Consider the following 25,205-nt stretch of genomic DNA (forward strand, 5'->3'; position numbering starts at 1 on the left):
ATACACTACCCTGCATTTTGTGTTTTTCTGTCTCAGTTCACAGAAAGCATTCTTATTCTTTTTTATTACTGTATATTTATTATTCCATTGTTCTAATGTATGGGTAAACCATGATTTATATAATCAGTCCCTTTCTGAAAGAAATGTAATTTCTTTCCAACCTTTTATTATTACTGCAGTAAATAACCTTGAAAATCGTCATTTTGCCTGTGTGCAAATATACTTTAGGATAAATTTTTAGAAGTAGAACCACAGGGAAAACCAATCTATCCCTTTGTAACTTTGACAAATATTGCCAAATTGCTCTCTGTAAGCACTGTAACAACTTACTCCCACCCATAATGGTTCTACGTGATGTGTTTTCAATGGTTTTTTGAAGAGAGAACACATTTTTTATCATTTCTTGTTTCCTATATATAAACACTTATTCATTAAACAAATAATTACCAAGTGCCAACTATGCCCTAAGCCCTCTTCTTAGGCCCTGGAGACACAGCAGTGAACAAAACAGACATACCACTTTCATAATATTTTATTGTGAGACAGAGAAATAGATGACTAAGTGTGGGCATGATATATAACTTTCCTGATCATTTAAAGCCTGAGTCACCAACTCAGATGCCACACAGGGAACTTAAATGTGTGAAGGTCACGGGTGAGACGTCAGAGGGCATAGTGGGCACCATGTAGTCCTGGAGACCACAAGGCCTGTGTAAAGGCTGCAGCTACTGGTCTGCTCTACACTATTGGATCGTGTGGAAAGAAAAGGTCCTTGTTGATAGATCCCCAACTTAAAAAAAAAAAACAGAAATCCATATTTTCATGTGATATCTCCCCATTTTAAATGTTGGAAACTAATTCAAACTTTTAGGAACATTTTGAGGACAGATTATTTTTCAATGGGGCTAGATAAGTTGATACTAAAGTCTATATGGAAAAAAACATGCAAGAATATCTAGGAAAATACTGAGGGGAAAAAAGCTATTGTGAGAGTCAGGGACTGGCCTTACTAGACATTAAAACATATTCTAAAGCCTCTATAATTGAAACAATGTGGTACTGGTGCATGAACAGACAGACAGTCCAGCAGAACAGAATAGAAAGCCCAGAAATCAACTTCGGTACATATGGGAAATTAATATACAATAAAGGTAGCATTTCAAATCACTGGGGCAAAGATTAACTTTTTAATAAATGGTGCTGGGAGAACAGGGTTGCCATGGGACAAAGAAAAAACTAGATTCTTATCTCACACCCTACAAAAGAATAAACTCCAAATGGATTAGAAATCTAACTGTAAAAGATGAAACTATACAAGTACTAGAAGAAAAACTTAGATGGATCCCTTCATAACCTGGGTGTAGGGAAAGGCTTTCTAACTATGACTCAAAATTCAGTGGCAATAAGAACAGATTGATAAATTTAACTACATAAAAATTTCCTCTTGGCAAAAAAAAACACCATAAGCAAAGTCAAATGACAAAATGGGAGAAAATATTGGCAATCTATTTTGCAAATAAAGGGCCAATATCCTTATATAGAAAGAACTCTAAAACATCAGGGATGTCAGATTTAAAAAATAGAAAAATGGGTGAGCAACATGAATAGACAATTTACTTTATACATAAATGAAAATATGTTCAACTCACATGATAAGAGAAATACAAATTTAAACTATCTGAGACACCATTTTTCTCCTAGCAGATTGGCAAAAATTTTAAATATGAAAACACATTTTATTGTTGTAGCTGAGGGGAAAAAGGCATTCTCATCTGTTGCTGGTGGAAATACAACTTGATATAATCTTTCTTCGAAGAGATTGGCAATTCCTAGCAAAACTACACGTGTGTTTACCTTTTGACCCAAGAATATGGGTCAAAAGTATCCAAGAATTTACCCTTAAAATACTCCTATGCAGTGTGGTTTTTTTAAAAATGAGAAAGATCTCTATGAACTGAAATGGAGTGATTTGCGGGCTATATTGTTAAGTGAAAAGGAAAGGTACAAGTGAGTATTATAGGCTACCTTTTATGTAGGACATGAGAAGTAGTCATGTATACATGTATCTGCTCTTTGTACAGAACAAGAAAACAAAACCCAGGAAGGATACACCAGAAACTAATGAGAGTAAACAGCTAAAGCTCTAGGGTAGAAACAGAGTAGAGAGGATATGGGGTCAGGGGTGAGATACAAAGCGTGGGGCAGTGGCACTTCTCTGAGTATACCTTGCTATATAGTTCTGACTTTGGGGACCATATTAACGTTCCACTTACCAAAAAAAAAAAAAAAATCTACACAAATGGGGAAAAAACCTAACATAGAATAAACAGAAAAGAATGACCCTAACTTGAGTGTGGAAGAACAAACCCAAGTAACATGTGAATAAACTATTTTGACAAAAGACAAAGATAACTGGGACATCCCCAGCGGTCCAGTGGTTAAGACTTCACCTTGCAATGCAGGGGGTGTGGTTTCGATCCCTGGTCGGGGAGCTAAGATCCCACATGCCTTGCAGCCAAAAAACCAAAACATGAAACAGAAGCAGTATTGTAACACATTCAATAAAGACTTTAAAAATTGTCCACATCAAAAAAAATCCTTAAATAAAATAAAGTAAAATAAAACACATTAAAAAAAAAAAGACAGAGGACTGTAAACAAATACTGAACTCTACTTAGTGGGATGGATTTTTGCTGTGGAATGGGTTAGCAATTCTGCAGCTACTCTCTGGGTATGCTAAGATTGAGCACACAGCTATATGGTGGATTACAGGAGTCAAGTTTCTCCCTGCCATAAATGGGAGTTACAAATATGGGAAGAGGGGAGGCTAGAATGAAATCTGTGGTGTTAGATAGGAACTCATGGTTTTAGCAGATTGAATATGGATAGATGACTGGTAAAGAGATAGACTGCTTGATACAGATATAGATCGAGAAATTCGTGTAGATGTAGATGATAGATAGATAGATAAATAAATTTATATAGCTGTGTCCACTGAGTAAGCCTAGAATCAATAACACCCCAGTAGCAATGAACACACATCTAGCCCCCAGATCTTGGTCTCTAAATACCATTCTCCACTAAAAAGAATCAAGTCTCCTTAGACAGATGGCTGACTCCAGTAGTAGTGCAGGGAAAGGACAAGATGAGCCTGGAACATCTTGTTGGACCAGAAAGTGAGGAAGAGCTCAAAGAGTAATGTGGAGATGTCGAACGCACACAAAAACCAACTTGAATGGATTCCCACTGATGAAATGGGGAAAATCCTAATAGCAGTAACCAAATTCAGGCAAGAATCATCAACAGATGCTAAAGGTAGAGGCTAAACGTTTGATGAGAGTAAGGATATTTGAATGGTCTCAAAGCACCACCCCACATAAAGCTCTTTAATTAGAAATGGGAAAATACAATGGGACAAAATTTATAGTGGACAAACCTTAGAGCTGTTGCCTTAAGCAAGTGATCAAAGTAACTGTTACCAAAAATGTTACCAATCATGCCACAGTAAAGCAACATGACATGCCTCTTCATATGATATCCTGGTAAGGATACAGCATCACTTCTGGAGCATTCCTGCCAAAAATGCATAACCTGAATCTACTCTTGAAGAAACAATAGGCAAACCCTTATTAGGGGATATCCTATAAAATAACTGGCCTGTACTTTTCAAAACTGGCAAGGTCGTGAAAGACAAAGAAAGACCAAAGAACTGTTCCAGATTAAAGGAAAGAAAAGAAACCTGACAACATAATCCTAAATTGGATCCTGGACCAGAAAAAATATATTTTCTTTTTTGCTGTAAAGGGCAGAATGGGTCAGTTGGTGAAATGTGAATAAGGTCTGCAGATTAGATAATAATTGTATAACAATGTTAATTTCCTGATTGGATAGCTGTACGTGATTATACAAGAGACTATTCTTGTTTTTTAGGAAATATTCACTGAACTGTTTGGGAGTAAGTCTGCAACTTACTCTCAAATGGTCCAAACGATAATAATAAGGGGGGGATAAAAAGTTAACATTTGGGAATCTAGTTGAAGGGTATATGGGAATTCTTTATTCTTGCAAAGTTTCTGTAAGTCTATAATTATAAACAAAAATTTGTGAGAGTCTGTGCTGTACGAGCAAAAACAAAACAATAACAAACCATGTTTGCCACCAGCACGGACCTGTAGGCTGGGTGCCACCCCTGGGCTGCTAGTTTGCAGTCTCCAGTTTAAAGCTATTTTCTTGAGTTGATTTGAGTGAGGTCTTGCTGATAACTACCATTGCCAGGGCTGGAGAGTGCTTTGCTGCATCTGGAACTTTTAAACCAGCTTAGCACCAACAAGGAAGCTGCTGAGACAGCCCTTATATAAATAATCAATTTGCTAATAAAGGAGTTTCAATCTGGACACAGCCCCAATCCTCAGAGACGAGGAAGAGCGGTTGTGGTCCAGACAGTCTTCCCCCGCGGAAGTCCTGCATTTCATCAGCTGCCTTTGGAGAGGTGCAAGCAAACTTGTCGCCTGGTTTTCCTGGTCTCAGTCATACACAGCACTAGGGGGGTATCTAAGCATCTTTCAGAACCCCACTGTTGAGGAAAATGTGTTTATATCAGTAAAGGGGGAAAAGAGACTTTAAAGTTGAATTAAGTTAGGAAAGAAGAAAATGTGTTTCAATATATGAGAGGGAAATGTTGTTCTTGGCACATCAAACTTTTCTGAGTAGCAGGGCCTCCTTCAGGGGCCCTGTGCAGTATATGGGATGGTCTCATCTGAGGGTGCAGCCCAATCTGCCAGAGCCAGGATGTGTTAAAGCAGTTTGCAGACTGATCCAGGGGACATTCCTGCCACCTCTCCCTTCTCACTCTGCAACTGTACTTTCCTGATTAGTAGGTCCAAAGGCCAAGGGGAACACAGCCCAGGAATACTGAACTCAGAGCAGGCTCCCTGATGATCGGGCCTTGGAAAGGCCAAAAGAAGACTGCCATTGAAAAGACAGTTTGTTATACTCAGAATTTCCAAGAGAAGGGGGTGCCCCATGCCACGGGAAGGGGGATGGCACGTGGGGAAGCACCAGGGTGGGTCAGGAGGCAGAGGGAGAAAGGGAAACTGTAGCAAGAGACTTTACTGTGGTTTCTATGGAAAGGAACAGGTGAGACGGGGTTAGTGGTTTAGGATTGGCTAGTTAGAATAATTTCGGTGGGCTCTAGGACGTAGGGACTATCTCTAGTTGTCTGGTACCTGATCCTAAGGTGATTAGGGCAATAATGGCCTGGAGTGTAATAGCTCCAAAAAGGAGGTGGCTGGGGGAATGGGCTCTGGGTTGATCGGTTTGCATATGAAAGACATGTTTATAAGCCAGTTATTTGCTTTCTCTAGGAATGAGGTAGCCCTGGGATGGGCAGTCGCTCTAGAGTCAGCAAGGCCCCAAGATGTCAAAACATCAGAGTATAGTAAATAAAAGCCATGGCTAATACAACCATTTGTAGGTTTTCCAGCCAAGAGCCCAAAGGGCTCAGCCTTACAGCTGGCATCAATTGCAATGTGAGAAAGTGAGCCTTCAGATGATTCTGGCCCCCAGCCTTCAAGCAGCCCAGGTGACACCATGTAAAGCAGAGATGAGCTACACGTGTCAAGTCCTGCCCAAATTGTAAGTCGTATGCATAGAAATATTTTTTTTAAGTCACTAAGTTTTAATTTTTATACAACTATAGTAACTTGAACAATGGTAATGAACTAAGCTGAACAAATTCTCTTTCCAGAATTTAAACTGGGACTTAGGAAAATGAGTGAGTCAGGAGTTTCCTGGTGGTCTAGTGGTTAGGATTTGGTGCTTTCACTGCCGTGGCCCTGGTTCAATCCCTGGTGGGGGAACTGAGATCCAGCAAGCCACGCAGCATGGCCACAAAAAATAAATAAAGAAAAAGAAAAGGGAAATGAGTGAGTTGCTAGCAGGAGACAAGTGGTTAGACCCTAAGAGAGTCTCATTCATGACACATGACTTATTCTGGAATAACAGGAGTGCTGGGCTAGAGTGGCTCTGGTCCTGAATGATCCAGTTTCCTGAGGTCAGTAGTAGGACCTCATCATTCCTGAGGCCTTCAGGTAGTGGGTTTCTCCAGGGTCTGAGCTGGGCTCCTGTGCGGTCTTGGATGGGGCAGAGAGCCCTGCTCTGAGACCCTCATGCTAATCCTTCCCCAAGAGAGTCTCCATTCCTTGCAGCCAAGGGAGCCTCTCACCCTTGGAGGCACATGGTACCCAGCCAGAGCTTGGCATACAGTAAGCAAGCAGGATGGGGGACACCCACCTGCCTTCATCGTGGGACTCACAGAGACAGAAAATGTTAAAGAGCTTTGTGAACACTCAAGGTCTGGACAAATCCACGTGGGTGGCTAGTATCTCCTTCATTTCTCCAAAATATTTTACTTTTACTATTTTAAAAATAATTTTAATCATCCAAAAATGTCCAGAAATTTCACTTCCTCAGTCCCAGCTCCAAGCTCAGACCGGGACAGGTGCCCCCTTGTGGTCCGTACTCATTCCAGAGCCTTCTGGCAACAGACCGTCATCTGCGTGTTCCTGCCTGCAAAAGGGAGGCCCAGAGAGAGGGAGCACTTGCCCATGGCCTCTTTCAGCAGAGACAGGGCCTCCTCAGCCCCGGTCCCCACACGCCACCCCCGTTCTCCACCTACCCCAGCCCAGCACTCAGGTGTGGAGCACAAGACTGGGTAGTTGGTGGGGGTTCCCTGGGGTGAAGCTTTAGCGGTGCTTCGGGGGCAGCAGTGCAGGAAGACAAGGTGAGGCAGAGGCGCCCAAGCATGCGGGGGTAGGGAAATAAGGGGGGGAGGCTTGGGGGCGGGAAGAAAGGGGGAGAGAGGGAGAGTGGAGTCAGAGATGGGCTGATTTATTGAGATCTTATTTTTTCCTCCCTGTATTCTCCACTCCTCCAATTCCAAAGGAGACAGCCCAGCCCTCTCTTTCCCCAGGTCTCTGGGGAAGTTTGCGCAAAAAATAGAAATTGCCTGCAGACGCTCCCTTGCTCTCACTCGTGTTCATGTGCATGAGGGATGATCCAAGACCAGGAGGGCAGAGGACCAGGATTCCAGGGGAACTTCTGGGCCAGGGAAGGCCAGAGGGCAAGGGAGAGCAGTGCCAAGGTGGGACAAACCAGCCAGGGCAGAGACAACCTTGTCACGGGTGCGCCCTGTGTCCTGGCATGAATTTGAGCCTGTGTACGAATGAGCTTGTTCCTGCGTGTGCCAAGATGTCACCAGACCTGCCTGTGAAACATGTCATGCCACAGACTGCGGGCATGTATCTTTTCAAATTATAGTTTTGTCCGGATATATGCCCAGGGGTGGGATTGCCGGATCATATGGCAACTCTAGTTTTTTTGAGGAACCCCCATACTGTTCTCCATAGTGGCTGCACCATTTTACATTCCCACCAACAGTGTAGGAGGGTTCCCTTTTCTGAATTCAGAGAACATTTTAATTTGCCAGCCCCTGGGCCAGCCATAGACTCTGAACAAATGCAAAGAGCGTTAGAAGTGGGGACAAGGGAAGTCCTGGGTGCCATGGGGCCCTAAACTGCTCTGCACTTCGGAGGGTTAGGCTGGGCATGCGCTGGAGCCTGGGCTACTTACACCTTCCTAACCAAAAGGGCACTTCGCTTCAACCTTCTTTGCTCAGCTGCCCCAGGAAATCACTATGGTCCCAAAGGAGCCAACAGAAGAGCAGCTACTCACACATGAGCCCACGCCAAGGCAGCGGGCACCAGGACCCACGCAGAAGCTCAAAGCCAGGATGTCACTTGAGGTCCTGGATTTGGGGGCAAAACCCCTACAGCTTGCCTAACTGCCTTTTAGAGCAGCTCCCCTGAAATGTTTTCCCACCTGCCACAGGAGCCCTGTCCCAGGACTGTCTCCCAGACCGGAACCCTCACTGGGCTCCACCCCGTGCAGACACCCGCTAGGTCTGCGGGCTGCCCTTCGCCAGAGGCGCTTCCGGAAGTGTACTTGAAAACTCTGGAGAGTCTCCTTGCTTCTCCCGGTGAGCACGTTACCTCGCGGTAACCAGCTCCGGGTTCCAGGGGTTAGGGAGTGAGAAAAGTCCTAAAGGCCTGGCTTCCTTTCAGCCACAACATGGACGGACGTGCCTATAACGCCTGAAGTGCGCGCGCAACCGGGCGCAAGGAGGCAGGGCGCTCCAAGCAGCAGTCCGCCCACTCAGCCTTGCCCACCTACGTCACGCTCCGCAGGCCCGCCCAGGTCCTCCTGATTGGTGGAGAGCGCGCGCGAGTGCTCCCCTCCCGCCCCCAGGTCCGTCCCCCTGCGGCACTGCCCGGCCCCCTGGCTTACCGGGCTGCCAGTGCAGCTTCCAAGTTGGAACGCGAAGGCGCGGGCGCGAAAGGGCCCAGACCCACTAAGGGTGAGGGGGCACTTTCCCGTCTTGCTCGCGCTCTCGCCCTCGCCCTCGCCCCAGACCTGACTGGCTGGCTGCTCTTCAGAAGCACAGTCATTGCTCAGCTCGGCCCGCCACAGGCCCCTTCCTCTCTTCAGCCTTCGACCCGCTACCCCGGCCGGGCCCCTTACTGCAACAGCACCCGGAATTGCCCACTGCCCAGGCCCCGCTCGACGCCTACATCCCCCACGTGCCATGAGGTTGGTCCTCGAGGACCCACCGTCCAGCACGCGGGCTCTAGGGTCCAATGCTGAAACCGGTTCTGCAAGCATCCCCCGCCTGGAGCCTCCAGCTCCGTCCGCAGACTCCTCCTCCCCCCACCCAACCCCTGGTCACTCTTGGGTCCCGCATATCCGGACCCTTCAGGATTCCCCACACTATGGGACCCCTCCGTTGACCGGCGCACCCTCGGGTCCCTCCTGAACCTTCCTCGCACTCAGGGGTTCTTCCTCGCACCAGCGCCCCGGACCCCTCCGCGGGCCGCCTCGGTGTAAGGGACCTCTCTTAGCAGCCTCTACCTCCTCAAACCGCTGCCCTCCGCGCCCAAGTCCCTGACCCCTCGCTTCCCGCGCCGGGATGCCCCTCACCCAGCACCGCCCCCAAGACACCCTCTCGGGACCCTCCTCCTCTTCCCTCACATCTGCCTCCTACTCTTCCTGCCTCCTCCCGGTAAACATCCCTCCCAGGGCCCTCCTCACTCTCGCATCCATGCGATCCCTCCTCGGGCCGCCGGGGTCCCACTCTGAACACCCTTCCGAGCCCTACCCGCACCCCCGCGGGCCCCTGCCTAGCCCCCCACGCCCCTTAGCCCACTCATCTGCCGGACTCCTCCTCACGGCCCTCGCACCCCAGGCCGCTCACCCCACTCATTTTCCCAGAACCCCTGACAACCCCACACACCCCGGCGCTCTTACCTACCGCCAGGATCCCTCTGGAATCCCCTCCACCCCAAGCCCCTCACCCCACTCGTCTGCCCAAGACCCCCGCCCGCCCTCCACTCACCGCCTCGGCTTCACCCCGCAACCCTCTCCCCCAGGGCCGGCGGGCAGCGGCGGCGGCAGCGGCGGCGGAGGCCGGTCCTCGGGCCGGGACACACCCACCCGCCCGCCCTCCCGCTTTCCCTCGTTCCCTCCCTCGTTCCCTCCCTTTCTCCCGCTCGCCCGCCCTCGCTCCTCGCTCGCTCCTTCCCCCTCGCCCGCTCCCGCTTCCCGCGGCGCCCGGCCTCCCGCTCCGCCTCCCCGTGCGCGGCTCTCCCGGGCGCGGCTCCGGGGTTCATGGTGACGAGGCGGCGGCCGCTCCAGCCCAGCGGCGGCGGCGGCGGCGGCGGCGGCGGCGGGAGCGGGGGCGCGGGCCCGGGCCGCCTCTCCCAGAGAGCGGGGACGGGCGGCGGGCGCGCCCAGGCGGCGGCGGCGGCGAGCGCCCCCCCAGGCCCGCGGCCCCGCGCGCCCCCCGCGCCGCGCGCCCGTGCGCCTGGCTGCCGGGGGGCCGGGCCGGCGGGCTGCCGCCGTGCCGCGCACCCATGGACGGCCCGGCCATCATCACCCAGGTGACCAACCCCAAGGAGGACGAGGGCCGGGCCCCGGGCGCCAGCGAGAAAGGTGAGGAGGGGCGCGGGCGGGGCGGACCGGGGGCGTGGGCACTCCCCGCGCGGCCGGAGTTGGCTGCCGGGCGCCGGCGCGGGCTGGGGGAAGGGTGCAGGGGTGCGTGGGTGCGGGGTGCGCCGCAGGGAGGCCGGCTTGCGGGTGCCGGCGGGAGGGGGAGTGTGGCCGCGCAACCCGGGGCGCGGGAGGGGGCGTGCGCCTCTCCCGGGGGGGGGGGGTGGCAATGTGGGGCCGACCCTGCCGGCCGGGAGTTTGTGTGTGCGCTCACGCCGACGGAGAAGTTGTGAGCGCGCGTGTGTGTTCCTGGCAGGTTGGAAGTGTGTGTGCAGGAGACAGACGTTGGAAGGGTGTGTGTGCACTTAACGGAGAAGTTGTGAGTGTCGTGCACCCGACACGTTGGGAGTGTGTGTATGTGTCTATCGGATTATATGTGTGTGTGTGCACTTGCATGTTGTGGGTGGGCACACACCAACTGAGAGACGGTAAAGGTGTGTGTGTGCACCTAACAGAGGTGGTGCGCTCGGGTTTTCCTGACAGGCTGTGAGTGCGGGTGTGTACCTTATGTAGAGGTTTCTGTGTACCTGACTAGGAGGTTGCGGAATGTATGTGTGCTTGCCCAAAAGAGCCTGAGCCTGAGAGTTCGTATGTGTTCACTCCTGACAGAGTTTTTGTGTGCAGATGATTGTGTGCCTACAGCACCCAACTGGCAGGTTGGATATGTTGTGTCCGTCAACTGGGAGGGTGTATGTGTGTGTGCACTCACACCTAAGAAGGCTGTGTGTGTGCTGTGCCTGACCATGAGCCTGTGTGTGCAGCGTGCACACCCGACAGTGAGGCTGTGTGCCGTGAGTTTAGTTGGTTGCACAAGTAGGGTAGGGGGTCGGGGGGAGCATTGCTGAGCCATCCGCCCTCCTTGACTCTGCTGTCTCAGTGACACCAGCCTGCTGGGCGCATCTGCGAGGCCTGGTCCTCCCTGGGTCCTTTTAGGGCCCAGCTCTAATGGGCACTGGAGGAGCCCTTGGGGGCCAGGTGTATCCCTTCCCAGAGAGTCGGCACTGTGCTGCAGCACCTGGTCTGATTTCGGCACATTTTGGCCCCGTCACCCACTTCTGTTATCTTTTTTGCTCTTTTCCTTTGTGTCCCTGCCCCTCTTGGAGACCTGTTGTCCCCTCTCTCATGTGCCCTGCTTACTGTCCGTTTAGTGAGCTGGCCTGAGGCTTGGACAGTTTTGAAGGGCCAAGGAATCTGGCTTGTTTTGTTCTGGTGACTAAAGCTTCCTGTTATGCGCCCGGCAAATACCTGGACCCAGGTCAGGAGCAGCCCACCAGGACACGCCCCTCCCCTCTCCAGGCCTGGCCTTTGACTTTGACAGAGTCAGATTTCCTTCCATGTGTTATTACTCTTGTGCCAGTCGGGTGAGGTGTGCAGCCCTACGGAGCAGTGGCGTGGGGGTGGGGAGAACACCCCATTGCCTCTCCCCAGGCAGGAACGGCTGAGCAAGCCCACCAGGAAAATGCAAGAAACCACCAGAGGCACCCTGAGATTGGGGATTTGTCAACCCATTTGCACTTTCATAGACCATAAACACTGTAAGTCTGTGGATTTGTTTTCTTTTACGTAAAATTAGAAATCAGACTCCCCCAGGCATTTTTCTGTGCCTTACAAATGGGCTATAAAAAACTCTGCAAAAGGATGCTCCAGATGAATCTTCATGTCTCTCTGGGGCCCAAGTGGGCAGCACCTTGGTTGGTCTGGCCTTCCTGCCGCTGGGGCTGTTAGTTCTTGGGGCCCTGGCCTGCTGGCTCTGGGCTGGGCATGTCCCCTCAGGGACGTTTTGGTTGGAGGCATCAAGGAGATTTGATGCCTCTGCTTCTCTCCCGCTGTGGATTGAGTGCTTTGTGTGATGCTTTGCCAGAGAGAATCCACAGCTCTTGTGAGGAGAGGGGTGGTGGAAAGCAAGGAAATATTTGTCAAGGCTTCAGCCTTCCTGCTGCTCCCCACCTGGTTCCAGGAGCAGGAGCTTCCCCAACTTTCTCTTTTCCTCTAGCTGCTAGGCTTCTAAAGTGGAGTCAGTTATCCAAAATCCAAACCATGTACAAATAATCAAGGATGGTGCTTGTTGTATTCAACTCGTTTACATTGCTCTCCATGATAATCTTTTATTATCTTTAACTGTTTATTTTGTTTGTTTTCTAGTGTCAGATTGGTTGGTTGGTAACTGATTAGAGGAATTCCTCACCTGCCGCTCTGGGATGGGGTGGCTAGCTAGTAGATGCTTCTTGTTGAAGCATTAAAATCCTACTCAATTTAGTTTTTCACTTTAAAAGCTGGAAATAATTTTGGTTAACTATAGTGTGGCAATAAACTTTAGAGCCAAGCTTTGGAATAGCTTCTTCAGATTCATAAACCACTAAACAGGTTTAGCAATGTTTCTTGCTTAAGCATGTTGATATATTTAGATAGGCACAATGTATTTTATTTTTATTTATTTTTAATTGCCAATTTTAATTTTTAATAAAATATGGTATTTATAAGGTGCCTTCCATTTGGTATACACAGTAGATGAGATATAGCTTAAGATCTCAGGACTCTAATAAAAAAAAAACAATTTATTGGAGACAAAACAGGCACAATGTATTTTATATCATTTGAGTTTTAGGTAAATACTTAATCATTTTGGTTTTTATTATGGGGCCTGGAATGTTGTAAGTTTTTGTGATAGGAAAGAAATGCTTGGTTTTAAAAGTTTACTGTTATCATTTGTTCTTAAAATAGGAATAATAATGACTGCCTTTTGGGTTTGATTTGGGGGTTAAATGAGATGAGGTATGTTAAAGACTCTGCCTGGTTCACCAGTGTGTCACGATCCCGTAAACCTTTCTTTAGGTTTAGGTTTGCAGAGAAAGTAGTAAGCATGGGCTTGGGCGGGGGTGGGGGCAGTTTGCACGAGTTGAATTACTTTTTGACACTTTGCCACGTGGTGGTGCACCACTCAGAGATGACTCTCCCTGTCAGAGGTGTGGCCTGTTACCGAAGATTTTTTTTGTAATCGTGTTTGACTTGACTGATAGTATAAAGATGCAGAGGCAGTTTTACCTGTGAGTTTAGCTCAGCTTGCTTTGCTATCTGGAAATTTATTCTTACAAATCAATATGAAAAAGTCAAACAATACAGTAGAAGAGTGGTCAAGAGATATCAACAAGAAAAATCATAGAAGAGGAAATTTGAATGTCCAGTAAGTGTATGAAATGACACTTTACTTCCTGTGAAATTTTTTCATGCATCAGCTAGGTTAAATATTTAAGTGACTGACAACATTCAAAGTAAACAAAAGTTTTGGGAAACGAATACTTTTGTAGTCTTTTGTGAGAGAATAGAGTACAGACTTTTTAGAGAGTAATTTAGTATTGACTCATTTAGGAACACATTTGGCTGCAAGTAACAGAAAACCAGACTTAACCTGATAGGAGTTTATTCTTGTCACATAGCAAGCAGTCTGGAGGTAACTGCCGGCTGGCTTTGGTTCAGCAACTCATTAGTATCAGGGCTGACATTACTGTGATTCCCTTGACTTTCCTACATGTTGTAACATGGCTGCCACCCCTCCAAACACCACAGCCACCTTCAGGGCAGGAAAAAGGGACAGTGCCAGTCATGTTCAGCCCTTTTTACTTGGAAAGCAGAAACACTCCTAGGGATGGCCCAGCAAACTTTTGCTGATGTGTAATTGGCCAGAACTGGTCATGTAGTCAGTCGAGCCTTTGTTTTGGAGGTGGGAGAGGAGAAGATGATTGGCAATAGGTGGGAACAGGTGTCGGTTCAGCCAATCAACAATTTTGGCCACACCTGCAAAGCCCCGGTCTACTTCTGGATTTCTCTCCTAGAGAAATATCCTCATATGTGCTCCAAGAAACAGCACAAGGATTTTCACCAATGGCTACATTGCTTGCAATAGCAAAAATTGGAAATATCCTAAGTGTCAAAGGATTAGACTGTGGTACATCAATTCCATAGAATACTGCAAGGTACTTGAAAAGAATGAGTAAACATAGATCTAAACATACTAACGTGCAAATTTCCAAGACATTTGGAAGCAGGGGGAAAAAGGAATTTGAAGAACAGTATAAACATTGTGATCCTGTCTCTATTTAAAAAAAAAAAAATCAGACACACACATAAAACTGTACATATGTCTAGAGATGCACAAAAAATAATCTGAAAAAAATCTGAAGGAAATACTTCAAACAGACAATATTTCCCTGGGGAAAAGACTGGGATGGGAAGCGAGGGAACTTTGCCTTTTTGTTTAAATATTAATGAAAATGTACTTGTGCTTTACAGAAGAATTTTTTTAACTAAAAAAAAGGAACAAATTTTTGTAAGCTAATACATGTCGCTTGATGAGATTTCTGCAGGCAAGTTTGTTTTGGCAGAATTTTGGCCTAAAATGCTAGGTATACTTCCCCCAAATGTTTGCAACACTTAAGCTTAACTCAGCAACCTTTAACCTTTGGGCTGCTAACAAAATTATAGCAAGGAGAAGATTCCTGGAAGCAATAGTTATTTCAGATGCCGGAACACATTTGAAGTAGATTCAGTTTGATTAGCTTTTTAATAATAAACTTTTTATTTGGAGATAACTGTGGATTTACATGCAGTTGTAAGAAATCACACAGAGATCTCCTGACCTCCCCCCCGCCCCACCCTGACACCTAGTTCCTGCCCATATTAGCATCTTGCAAAACCTTAGTACAAAATCACTGGTGTAGTCAGGATACAGAAAAATTCCATCACCTGGAAGATCCCTCATGGGGCCATTTTATAACCACACCTACTTCCCTCCCATCCTCACCCCTTCTCAGCCCATTGGCAACCACTAGTCTGTTCTTCATTTCTGAAATTTTGTCACTTTATATAAATGTATAGGGGCTTCCCTGGTGGCGCAGTGGTTAAGAATCCGCCTACCAATGCAGGGGACACAGGTTCGAGCCCTGGTCCGGGAAGATCCCACATGCGGCAGAGCACCTAAGCCCATATGCCACAACTACTGAGCCTGTGCTCTAGAGCCTGCAAGCCACAACTACCGAGCCTGCGGGCCACAACTACTGAAGCTCGCGTGCCTAGAGCCCATGCTCCGCAACAAGAGAAGCCACCGCAATGAGAAGCCCACGCACCTCAAGGAAGAGTAGCCCCCGCTTGACGCAACTAGAGAAAGCCCGCGTGCAGCAATGAAAACCCAAGGCAGCCAAAAATAAATAAATTAATTAATTAAAAATAAATAAATAAAGTATATAAATGTATATAAATGGAGTCAAACAATATGTGCTCTTTTGGAATTGACTTTTTTCATTCAGCATAATTCTCTGGATTTTCAGCCAGGTTGTTGCTTGTATCAATATTTTATTCTTCTTTATTGCTGAGTAGTTTTCCATGACATGGATACTACAGTTTGTTTAACCATTTACTCTTTGAAGAACATCTGATCATTTCTGGGTTTGGGCTATTACAAATAAAGCTGTTATAAACATTAGTGGACAGGTTTTTGGGTAGACATAAGTCTTTGTTTCTCCAGGATAAATACCCAGGCACGCAATTGCTGGCTCATATGGTAGTTGCATATTTACTTTTTAAAGAAACTGCCAAACTATTTTCCAGATTAAGTGTACCAGTTTACAGTCTCACCAACAATGTGTGAATGATCCAATGTGGAGAACCACATCCTCACCAGCATTTGATGTCACTTTTTTATATTAGCCATTCTGATAAGCATGTAGTGGTATCTCATTGTGGTTTTATTTGCATTTCCCTGATGGCTAATGATGTTGAACTTCTTTTCATGTGCTCTTTTCCTTCTGTATATTTTCTCTGATGGGATGTCCCTTCGTGTCTTTTGTCTGTGTTCTAACTGGATTTTCTTTTTACTGTTGAGTTTTGAGAATTCTTTTCATATTCTAGATATTAGTCCTTCATCAGATACGTGGTTTGCAAATATTTTCTCCTTATCTTTAGCTTGTATTTTCATCCTAACACAGACTTTTGCAGAACAAAAGTTTTAAATTTTGATAAGGTACAATATATCACTTTTTCCTTCTATTGATTGTGCTTTTGAGGTCAACTCTAAGAACTCTATCTAGCACTAGATCCCAAAGATTTTCTCATATGCTTTTCCCAAAAGTTTTGTAGTTTTACATTTTACATTTAATACCATTATCTATTCTGATTTAATTTTTATAAGGTGATTGACTTAGATTCAGTTTTTGTCTCTGGCTGTCGAATTACTTTAGCCACATTTGTTGGAAAGGCTTTCCTTCCGCTTTTGCATTTCTTTTCCATCTCTGTCAAAAATCAGTGCATCATATTTGTGTAGGTCTCTTTCTGAGTTTTTTATTTTGTTCCACTGATTTATGTGTCTATCCCTTTGCCTGTATCACAGTCTTGATTATTGTAGCTATATATTAAGTTTTGAGATAGGGTAGCCTGATTCCTCCAAATTTTGTTCTTTTTCAAAATTGTTTTAGCTGTTATAGTTCCTTTGTCTTTCTATATATATTCTACAATAATCTTGTCTATATCTACTAAAAAAAAACTTGCTGAGATTTGATAGGAATTGAATTAAACCTGTGTGTCAATTTGGGGAGAATTGACATCTTTACTATGTTGAGTCTTCCAGTTCATGACCATGGTATGTCTTTTCATTTATTTAGATATTCTTTGATTCTTTCATCAGGGTTGAATAGTTTTCAGCATACAGGTCCTATTAATGTTTTTGTTAGATATGTATCTCAGTGTTTCTCTTTTTTTAAGTTATTTTTTATATTTTTAATTTTGGTGTTCATGTGTTCAGTGCTAGTGTATAGGAATACAATTGATTTTTGTATGTTTTCCTTTTATCCTGTGATTGCTCAGCTCACTTATTAGTTATAAGAGGCTTTGTATATTTCTTGGGGCTTTTAACATAGAAAAACATGTCCTCACATAAGAACACTTATATTCATTTCTGATTTGTATGCCTTTTATTTATTTTTCTTGCTTTATTGCACTGACGAGAACTTAGAGAAGTATGTTGAATAAGAGTTGTGAGAAAGGACATCCTTGCTTTGTTCCCCATGGGAAACCATTTCAGTCTTTTACCATTAAGTATATTGTCAGCTGTTGTTTTTTTGTATGTCTTTATCAGGTTGAGGAAGTTCTCCTGTATCCCAGTGTTTCTGGGAGTTTCAGAAATGGATGTTGAATTTTGTCATATGCTTTTTCTGCATCAATTGATATGATCATATGAGTTTTCATTTTTAGTCTGTTAATATGGTAGATTACACTGATGGATTTTGACATATCAAACCAGCTTGTATGCCTAGAATAAAACTCATGGTTATATATATAGTTCTTTTTATATATTAGTGAATTCTAATTGCTCATATTGCTAATATTAGCAATATTTCTGTTGCTAATATTTGAGGATTTTTACATCTGTATTCATGAGTGATATTGGTCTATAGTTTTCCTTTTTGGCATGGTCTTTATCTGGTTTGGTATCAGCTTTGTACAATAAATTGGGAAGTATTCTCTCTTCTCTCTTCTGGAAGAGATTGTGTAGCACTGGTGTTCATTCTTCAGTGAAATCATCTGTGCCTGGAGATTTCTTTTGGGGGGAGTTTTTAAATTACAAATTCAATTTCTTTAATAGTTACAGAGCTATTCAAATTATCTCTTTCATACTGGGTAAGTTGTGTCATTTTTGTTTTTAGAGATTTGATCCATTTCATCGAAGTTGTCAAATTTGTGTGTAGAGTTGTTCATAGCATTATTCCCTCATTACCTGTTTGATGCTTGCAGGGTCTGAAGTGATAGCCGCTGTTTCTCATATCCCCTGTTCCATTCGTAGTATTGGTAATTTGTGTCTTCCATGTTATTTTTTGGTCAGGCTTGATAGAGGTTTCTCAATTTTCTTGATCTTTAGAAAGAACCAGCTTTGTGGTTCATTGATTTTTCTCTACTGCTTTATGTTTTCAACTTAACTGATATCTGTTCTTTTCTCTTTTTTTTTAATTTTTAAGTTTAATTTTATTTATTTTTTTATACAGCAGGCTCTTATTAGTCATCAATTTCATACACATCAGTGTATACATGTCAATCCCAATCTCCCAATTCATCCCACCACCACCACCCACCCCCGCCGCTTTCCCAGCTTGGTGTCCATACGTTTGTTCTCTGCATCTGTGTCTCAATTTCTGCCCTGCAAACCGGTTCATCTGCACCATTTTTGTAGGTTCCACATATATGCGTTAATATACGATATTTGTTTTTCTCTTTCTGACTTACTTCACTCTGTATGACAGTCTCTAGATCCATCCAAGTCTCAACAAATGACCCAGTTTCGTTCCTTTTTATGGCTGAGTAATATTCCATTGTATATGGGTACCATATCTTCTTTATCCATTCATCTGTCGGTGGGCATTTAGTTGCTTCCATGTCCTGGCTATTGTAAATAGTGCTGCAATGAACATTGGGGTGCATGTGTCTTTTTGAATTATGCTTTTCTCTGGGTATATGCCCAGTAGTGGGATTGCTGAGTCATATGGTAATTCTATTTTTAGTTCTTTAAGGAACCTCCATACTATTCTCCATAGTGGTGGTATCAATTTACATTCCCACACACAGTGCAACAGGGCTCCGTTTTCTCAACACCCTCTCCAGCATTTTGTTGTTTGTAGATTTTCTGATGATGGCCATTCTAACTGGTGTGAGGTGATACCTCATTGTAGTTTTGATTTGCATTTCTCTAATAATTAGTGATGTTGAGCAGCTTTTCATGTGCTTCTTGGCTATTTGTATGTCTTCATTGGAGAAATGTCTGTTTAGGTCTTCTGCCCATTTTTGGATTGGGTTGTTTGTTTTTTTTAATATTGAGCTGTATGAGCTGTTTATATATTTTGGAGATTAATCCTTTGTCCGTTGATTCGTTTGCAAATATTTTCTCCCATTCTGAGGGTTGTCTTTTTGTCTTGTTTATGGTTTCCTTTGCTGTGCAAAAGCTTTGAAGTTTCATTAGGTCCCATTTGTTTATTTTTGTTTTTATTTCCATTACTCTAGGAGGTGGATCAAAAAAGATCTTGCTGTGATTTATGTCAAAGAGTGTTCTTCCTGTGTTTTCCTCTAAGAGTTTTATAGTGTCCAGTCTTACATTTAGGTCTCTAATCCATTTTGAGTTTATTTTTGTGTATGGTGTTAGGGAGTGTTCTAATTTCATTCTTTTACATGTAGCTGTTTTCCCAGCACCACTTATTGAAGAGACTGTCTTTTCTCCATTGTACATCCTTGCCTCCTTTGTCATAGAGTAGTTGACCATAGGTGTGTGGGTTAATCTCTGGGCTTTCTATCTTGTTCCATTGATCTATGTTTCTGTTTTTGTGCCAGTACCATATTGTCTTGATTACTGTAGCTTTATAGTATAGTCTGAAGTCAGGGAGTCTGATTCCTCCAGCTCCGTTTTTTTCCATCAACACTGCTTTGGCTATTCGGGGTCTTTTGCGTCTCCATACAAATTTTAAGATTTTTTGTTCTAGTTCCGTAAAAAATGCCATTGGTAATTTGATAGGGATTGCATTGAATCTGTAGATTGCTTTGGGTAGTATAGTCATTTTCACAATATTGATTCTTCCAATCCAAGAACATGGTATATCTCTCCACCTGTTGGTATCATCTTTAATTTCTTTCATCAGTGTCTTACAGTTTTCTGCATACAGGTCTTTTGTCTCCCTAGGTAGGTTTATTCCTAGGTATTTTGTTCTTTTTGTTGCAGTGGTAAATGGGAGTGTTTCCTTAATTTCTCTTTCAGAATTTTCATCATTAATGTATAAGAATGCAAGAGATTTCTGTGCGTTAATTTTGTATCCTGCAACTTTACCAAATTCATTGATTAGCGCTAGTAGTTTCCTGGTGGCATCTTTAGGATTCTCTATGTATAGTATCCTGTCATCTGCAAACAGTAACAGTTTTACTTCTTCTTTTCCAATTTGTATTCCTTTTATTTCTTTATCTTCTCTGATTGCCGTGGCTAGGACTTCCAAAACTATGTTGAATAATAGTGGCGAGAGTGGACATCCTTGTCTTGTTCCTGATCTTAGAGGAAATGTTTTCAGTTTTTCACCATTGAGAATGATGTTTGCTGTGGGTTTGTCGTATATGGCCTTTATTATGTTGAGGTAGGTTCCCTCTATGCCCATTTTCTGGAGAGTTTTTATCATAAATGGGTGTTGAATTTTGTCAAAAGCCTTTTCTGCATCTATTGAGATGATCATATGGTTTTTATTCTTCAGTTTGTTAATATGGTGTATCACATTGATTGATTTGCATGTATTGAAGAATCCTTGCCTCCCTGGGATAAATCCCACTTGATCATGGTGTATGATCCTTTTAATGTGTTGTTGGATTCTGTTTGCTAGTATTTTCTTGAGGATTTTTGCATCTATATTCATCAGTGATATTGGTCTGTAATGTTCTTTTTTTGTAGTATCTTTGTCTGGTTTTGGTATCAGGGTGATGGTGGCCTCATAGAATGAGTTTGGGAGTGTTCCTTCCTCCGCAATTTTTTGGAAGAGTTTGAGAAGGATGAGTATTAGGTCTTCTCTAAATGTTTGATAGAATTCACCTGTGAAGCCATCTGGTCCTGGGCTTTTGTTTGTTGGAAGATTTTTAATCACAGTTTCAATTTCATTACTTGTGATTGGTCTGTTCATATTTTCTATTTCTTCCTGGTTCAGTCTTGGAAGGTTATACCTTCTAAGAATTTGTCCATTTCTTCCAGGTTGTCCATTTTATAGGCATAGAGTTGCTTGTAGTACTCTCTTAGGATGCTTTGTATTTCTGTGGTGTCTGTTGTAACTTCTCCTTTTTCATTTCTAATTTTATTGATTTGAGTCCTCTCCCTCTTTTTCTTGATGAGTCTGGCTAATGGTTTATCAATTTTGTTTATCTTCTCAAAGAACCAGCTTTTACTTTTATTGATCTTTGCTATTGTTTTCTTTGTTTCTATTTCATTTACTTCTGCTCTGATCTTTATGATTTCTTTCCTTCTGCTAACTTTGGGTTTTGTTTGTTCTTCTTTCTCTAGTTCCTTTAGGTGTAACGTTAGATTGTTTGAGATTTTTCTTCTTTCTTGAGGTAGGCTTGTATAGCTATAAACTTCCCTCTTAGAATTGCTTTTGCTGCATCCCATAGGTTTTGGACCGTCGTGTTTTCATTGTCATTTGTCTCTAGGTATTTTTTGATTTCCTCTTTGATTTCTTCAGTTATCTCTTGGTTATTTAATAACGTATTGTTTAGCCTCCATGTGTTTGTGTTTTTTACGTTTTTTTCCCTTTAATTCATTTCTAATCTCATAGCGTTGTGGTCAGAAAAGGTGCTTGATATGATCTCAGTTTTCTTAAATTTACTGAGGCTTGATTTGTGACCCAAGATGTGATCTATCCTGGAGAATGTTCTGTGCACACTTGAGAAGAAAGTGTAATCTGCTGTTTTTGGATGGAATGTCCTATAAATATCAATTAAATCTATCTGCTCTATTGTGCCATTTAAAGCTTGTGTTTCCTTATTAATTTTCATTTTGGATGATCTGTCCATTGGTGTAAGTGAGGTGTTAAAGTCCCCCACTAGTATTGTGTTACTGTCGGTTTCCTCTTTTATAGCTGTTAGCAGTCGCCTTATGTATTGAGGTGCTCTTGTGTTGGGTACATATATATTTATAATTGTTATATCTTCTTCTTGGATTGATCCCTTGATCATTACGTAGTGTCCTTCCTTGTCTCTTGTACCATTCTTTATCTTAAAGTCTATTTTATCTGATTTGAGTATTGCTCCTCCAGCTTTCTTTTGATTTCCATTTGCATGGAATATCTTTTTCCATCACCTCACTTTCAGTCTGAATGTGTCCCTAGGTCTGAAGTGGGTCTCCTGTAGACAGCATATATACGGGTCTTGTTTTTATATCCACTCAGCAAGCCTGTGTCTTTTGGTTGGAGCATTTAATCCATTCACGTTTAAGGTAATTATCGATATGTATGTCCCTGTGACCATTTTCTTAATTGTTTTGGGTTTGTTTTTGTAGGTCCTTTTCTTCTCTTGTATTTCCCACTTAGAGAAGTTCCTTTAGCATTTGTTGTAGAGCTGGTTTGGTGGTGCTGAATTCTCTTAGCTTTTGCTTGTCTGTAAAGCTTTTGATTTCTCCATCAAATCTAAATGAGATCCTTGCCGGGTAGAGTAATCTTGGTTGTAGGTTCTTCCCTTTCATCACTTTAAGTATATCATGCCACTCCCTTCTGGCTTGTAGAGTTTCTGCTGAGAAATCAGCTGTTAACCTTATGGGAGTTCCCTTGTATCTTATTTGTCGTTTTTCCCTTGCTGCTTTTAATAATTTTTCTTTGTCTTTAATTTTTGCCAATTTGATTACTATGTGTCTCGGCGTGTTTCTCCTTGCGTTTATCCTGTATGGGACTCTCTGCGCTTCCTGGACTTGGGTGGCTATTTCCTTTCCCATGTTAGGGAAGTTTTTGACTATAATCTCTTCAAATATTTTCTCAGGTCCTTTCTCTCCCTCTTCTCCTTCTGGGACCCCTATAATATAAATGTTGTTGCGTTTAATGGTGTCCCAGAGGTCTCTTATCTGTCTTCATTTCTTTTCATTCTTTTTTCTTTATTCTGTTCCGCAGCAGTGAATTCCACCATTCTGTCTTCCAGGTCCCTTATCCATTCTTCTGCCTCAGTTATTCTGCTATTGATTCCTTCTAGTGTATTTTTCATTTCAGTTATTGTATTGCTCATCTCTGTTTGTTTGTTCTTTAATTTTTCTAGGTCTTTGTTAAACATTTCTTGCATCTTCCCGATCTTTGCCTCTACTCTTTTTCCGAGGTCCTGGATCATCTTCACTATCATTATTCTGAATTCTTTTTCTGGAAGGTTGCCTATCTCCACTTCATTTAGTTGTTTTTCTGGGGTTTTATCTTGTTCCTTCATCTGGTACATAGCCCTCTGCCTTTTCATCTTGTCTATCTTTCTGTGAATGTCTCTGTTCTTTTCTTTATTATTTCCTTCCTTCTGCTTGATTTGGGTTTATTTTGCTCTTTCTAGGTTCTTGGAGGGGAACTTAGATTATTGATTTGAGACTTTTCTTTTTTCCTAATGTATGCGTTTAGTGCTACACAGTTTTCTCTGAGCACTACTTTTGCAATATCTCACAAATTTTGATGTATTATATTTTCATCTTCATTCAGTTCCATGTATTTTTTAAAAATAGGCTTTATTTTTAGAACAGTTTTAGGTTCACAGCAAAATTGAGCACAAGGTATAGAGTTCCCACATAATGCTGACCCCACACATTTTCAACTCATTTGGGTAAATACCAAGGAGCACTATTGCTCTACTGTATGGTGAGAATATTTTTTGTTTTGTAAGAAACTGTCAAACTGTCTTCCAAAGTATTTGTACCAACCTTAGTTTTCAGAAGTTTAGTTATGATATGTCTTGGCCTGGATTTCTTCAGGTTTATCCTGTTGGGGATTCGGTCAACTTCTTGAATTTGTAAGGTTGTCTCTTACCAAATTTGGGAAGTTTTCAGCCAGTATTTCCTGAAGTGTTTTTTCAGCACTGCCCTTTTCTCCTCTTATTCTGGGACTCTGATGACACAAATATTAGATCCTTTGTTATAGTCCCACAGGTTTATCAATACTGACTATTCTTTTTTTTTTTTTTTTTTAATCTTTTCTCCCTGTTGATTCAGATTGGGTAATTTCTGTTGGTCTATCTTCAAGTTCATTGATTTGTTCTTAGTCTCCTCCATTCTGCTATTGAGTCCATCCACGAGTTTTTTATTTCAACTTTTGTATTTTTTTGTTCAAAATTTTCCATTCAGTTTTGCTTTATGTCTTGTATTTCTTTACTAAGACCTTCTATTTCTTTGCTGAGGCTTTCTATTTTCATTTATTTTAAGTGTGTTCCTAACTGCTTTTATTGTAGCTGCTTGAAAATCTTTGTCAGGTAAGTGTTACATTTCTGTCTTCTTGATGTTGGCATCGATTGATTGTCTTGTTTTCATTCAGTTTGAGATCTTCTGGCTCTTGGTATAACAAGTGAATTACAGTTGAAACCTGGACATTTTCATATTGTTATGAGACTCTGGGTCTTAGTTCAACCTTCTGTTTTAATTGGTTTTCTCTGACACTGCTCTAGCAGGCAAGGGGGAACACTGCCTCATTATTGCCAGATTGAGGTAGAAATCCAAGATCTCCACTTGTCCTCTTTTGGCAAACTGCTGGGCAGGGGAGGGAGTTTCGGCTCCCACATGGTCTCTGCTGAACTGCAGTGGGAGTGGCCTCACTACCACTGGGTGATGGTGAAAGCCCTGAATCTTCCTGTCCCTCCTCTGACTCCACCCCAGTAGGTAGGGAAGGAGCATTTCATTACTGCTGGGTAGGGATAGAAGTCCAAGCTGGCCACATGGTCTCCACTGACATCACTGGGAGCGGCAGGGACTCAATACCAGCTGTCAGGGATGAAAGTCTCTTCTGCCTACGTGGTTTTCTCAAACACTACCCCAGCAGGGTGGTGGGGTGCTTCCTTACACCCTGGTGGGGGTGGAATTCTATAAACCCACTGGATTTTGCTAATATAGGTGGGGTTGGGGCCACAGTGTGTGTGTGTGTGTGTGTGTGTGTGTGTGTGTGTGTGTGTGTGTTATTTGCTGCAGTAGAGCAATTATTATCTGAAAGTATTCTGTCTTACTAGACTGTCCCTTTTCTGACCCTTTGGTTACAAAGAATAGGCTTTTGAGAGGACTTTGTCTGCAAGTGTTGATGTTTGCCCATATCCAGCTCCTTCATCTCTAAGTCTGGGTTATCTGAGGTAAAAGAAAACCCAGGGATCACCACGGTCGGTTCAGGTCTCAGGTCCCTCGCTGCTCTGCCTTCTCTCCACCTTTCAGTCTTTTTACGTTTGCTATATAAACCAGGTTTTTAGTTGTACTTAGTGGAAAGAACAGGAAGAAGTATGTTTACTTCATCTTCTTGGAAGTAGAAGTCCCCCGATTAATTTTTAGACCTATCCAAATTAAGTGTTTTAAGGAAGACTGGATTTGGAAAGTTGTCACTTTAAAGGTTTATTTCAGCAAT

At 43.4% G+C, this 25,205-nt stretch overlaps 1 protein-coding gene across 8 annotated transcripts in view; it reads left to right on the forward strand.

Moving 5' to 3' along the window:
- Window positions 1-9,594: 9,594 nt before the first annotated feature.
- CTDSPL (CTD small phosphatase like) overlaps window positions 9,595-25,205 on the forward strand; it is a 126,013-nt gene continuing 110,402 nt past the window's right edge. For 3 of the 8 annotated variants that reach the window (XR_014250789.1, XM_082412969.1, XM_082412975.1), the window contains exon 1: window positions 9,597-10,044. Coding sequence is in view for 7 of the 8 variants with exons in the window: in XM_082412969.1 (XP_082269095.1) it covers window positions 9,966-10,044 (79 nt within the window). In the remaining variant the exon portion in view is untranslated. Of the gene's footprint in view, window positions 10,045-11,533; window positions 11,637-25,205 lie in introns of those variants that run through there. The other 5 variants (XM_082412977.1, XM_082412974.1, XM_082412973.1 and 2 more) reach the window with 3 other exon arrangements.

This window comes from Balaenoptera physalus (assembly GCF_965194825.1).
Source record: "Balaenoptera physalus genome assembly, chromosome: 11".
Classification (NCBI taxonomy): Eukaryota; Metazoa; Chordata; class Mammalia; order Artiodactyla; family Balaenopteridae; genus Balaenoptera; species Balaenoptera physalus.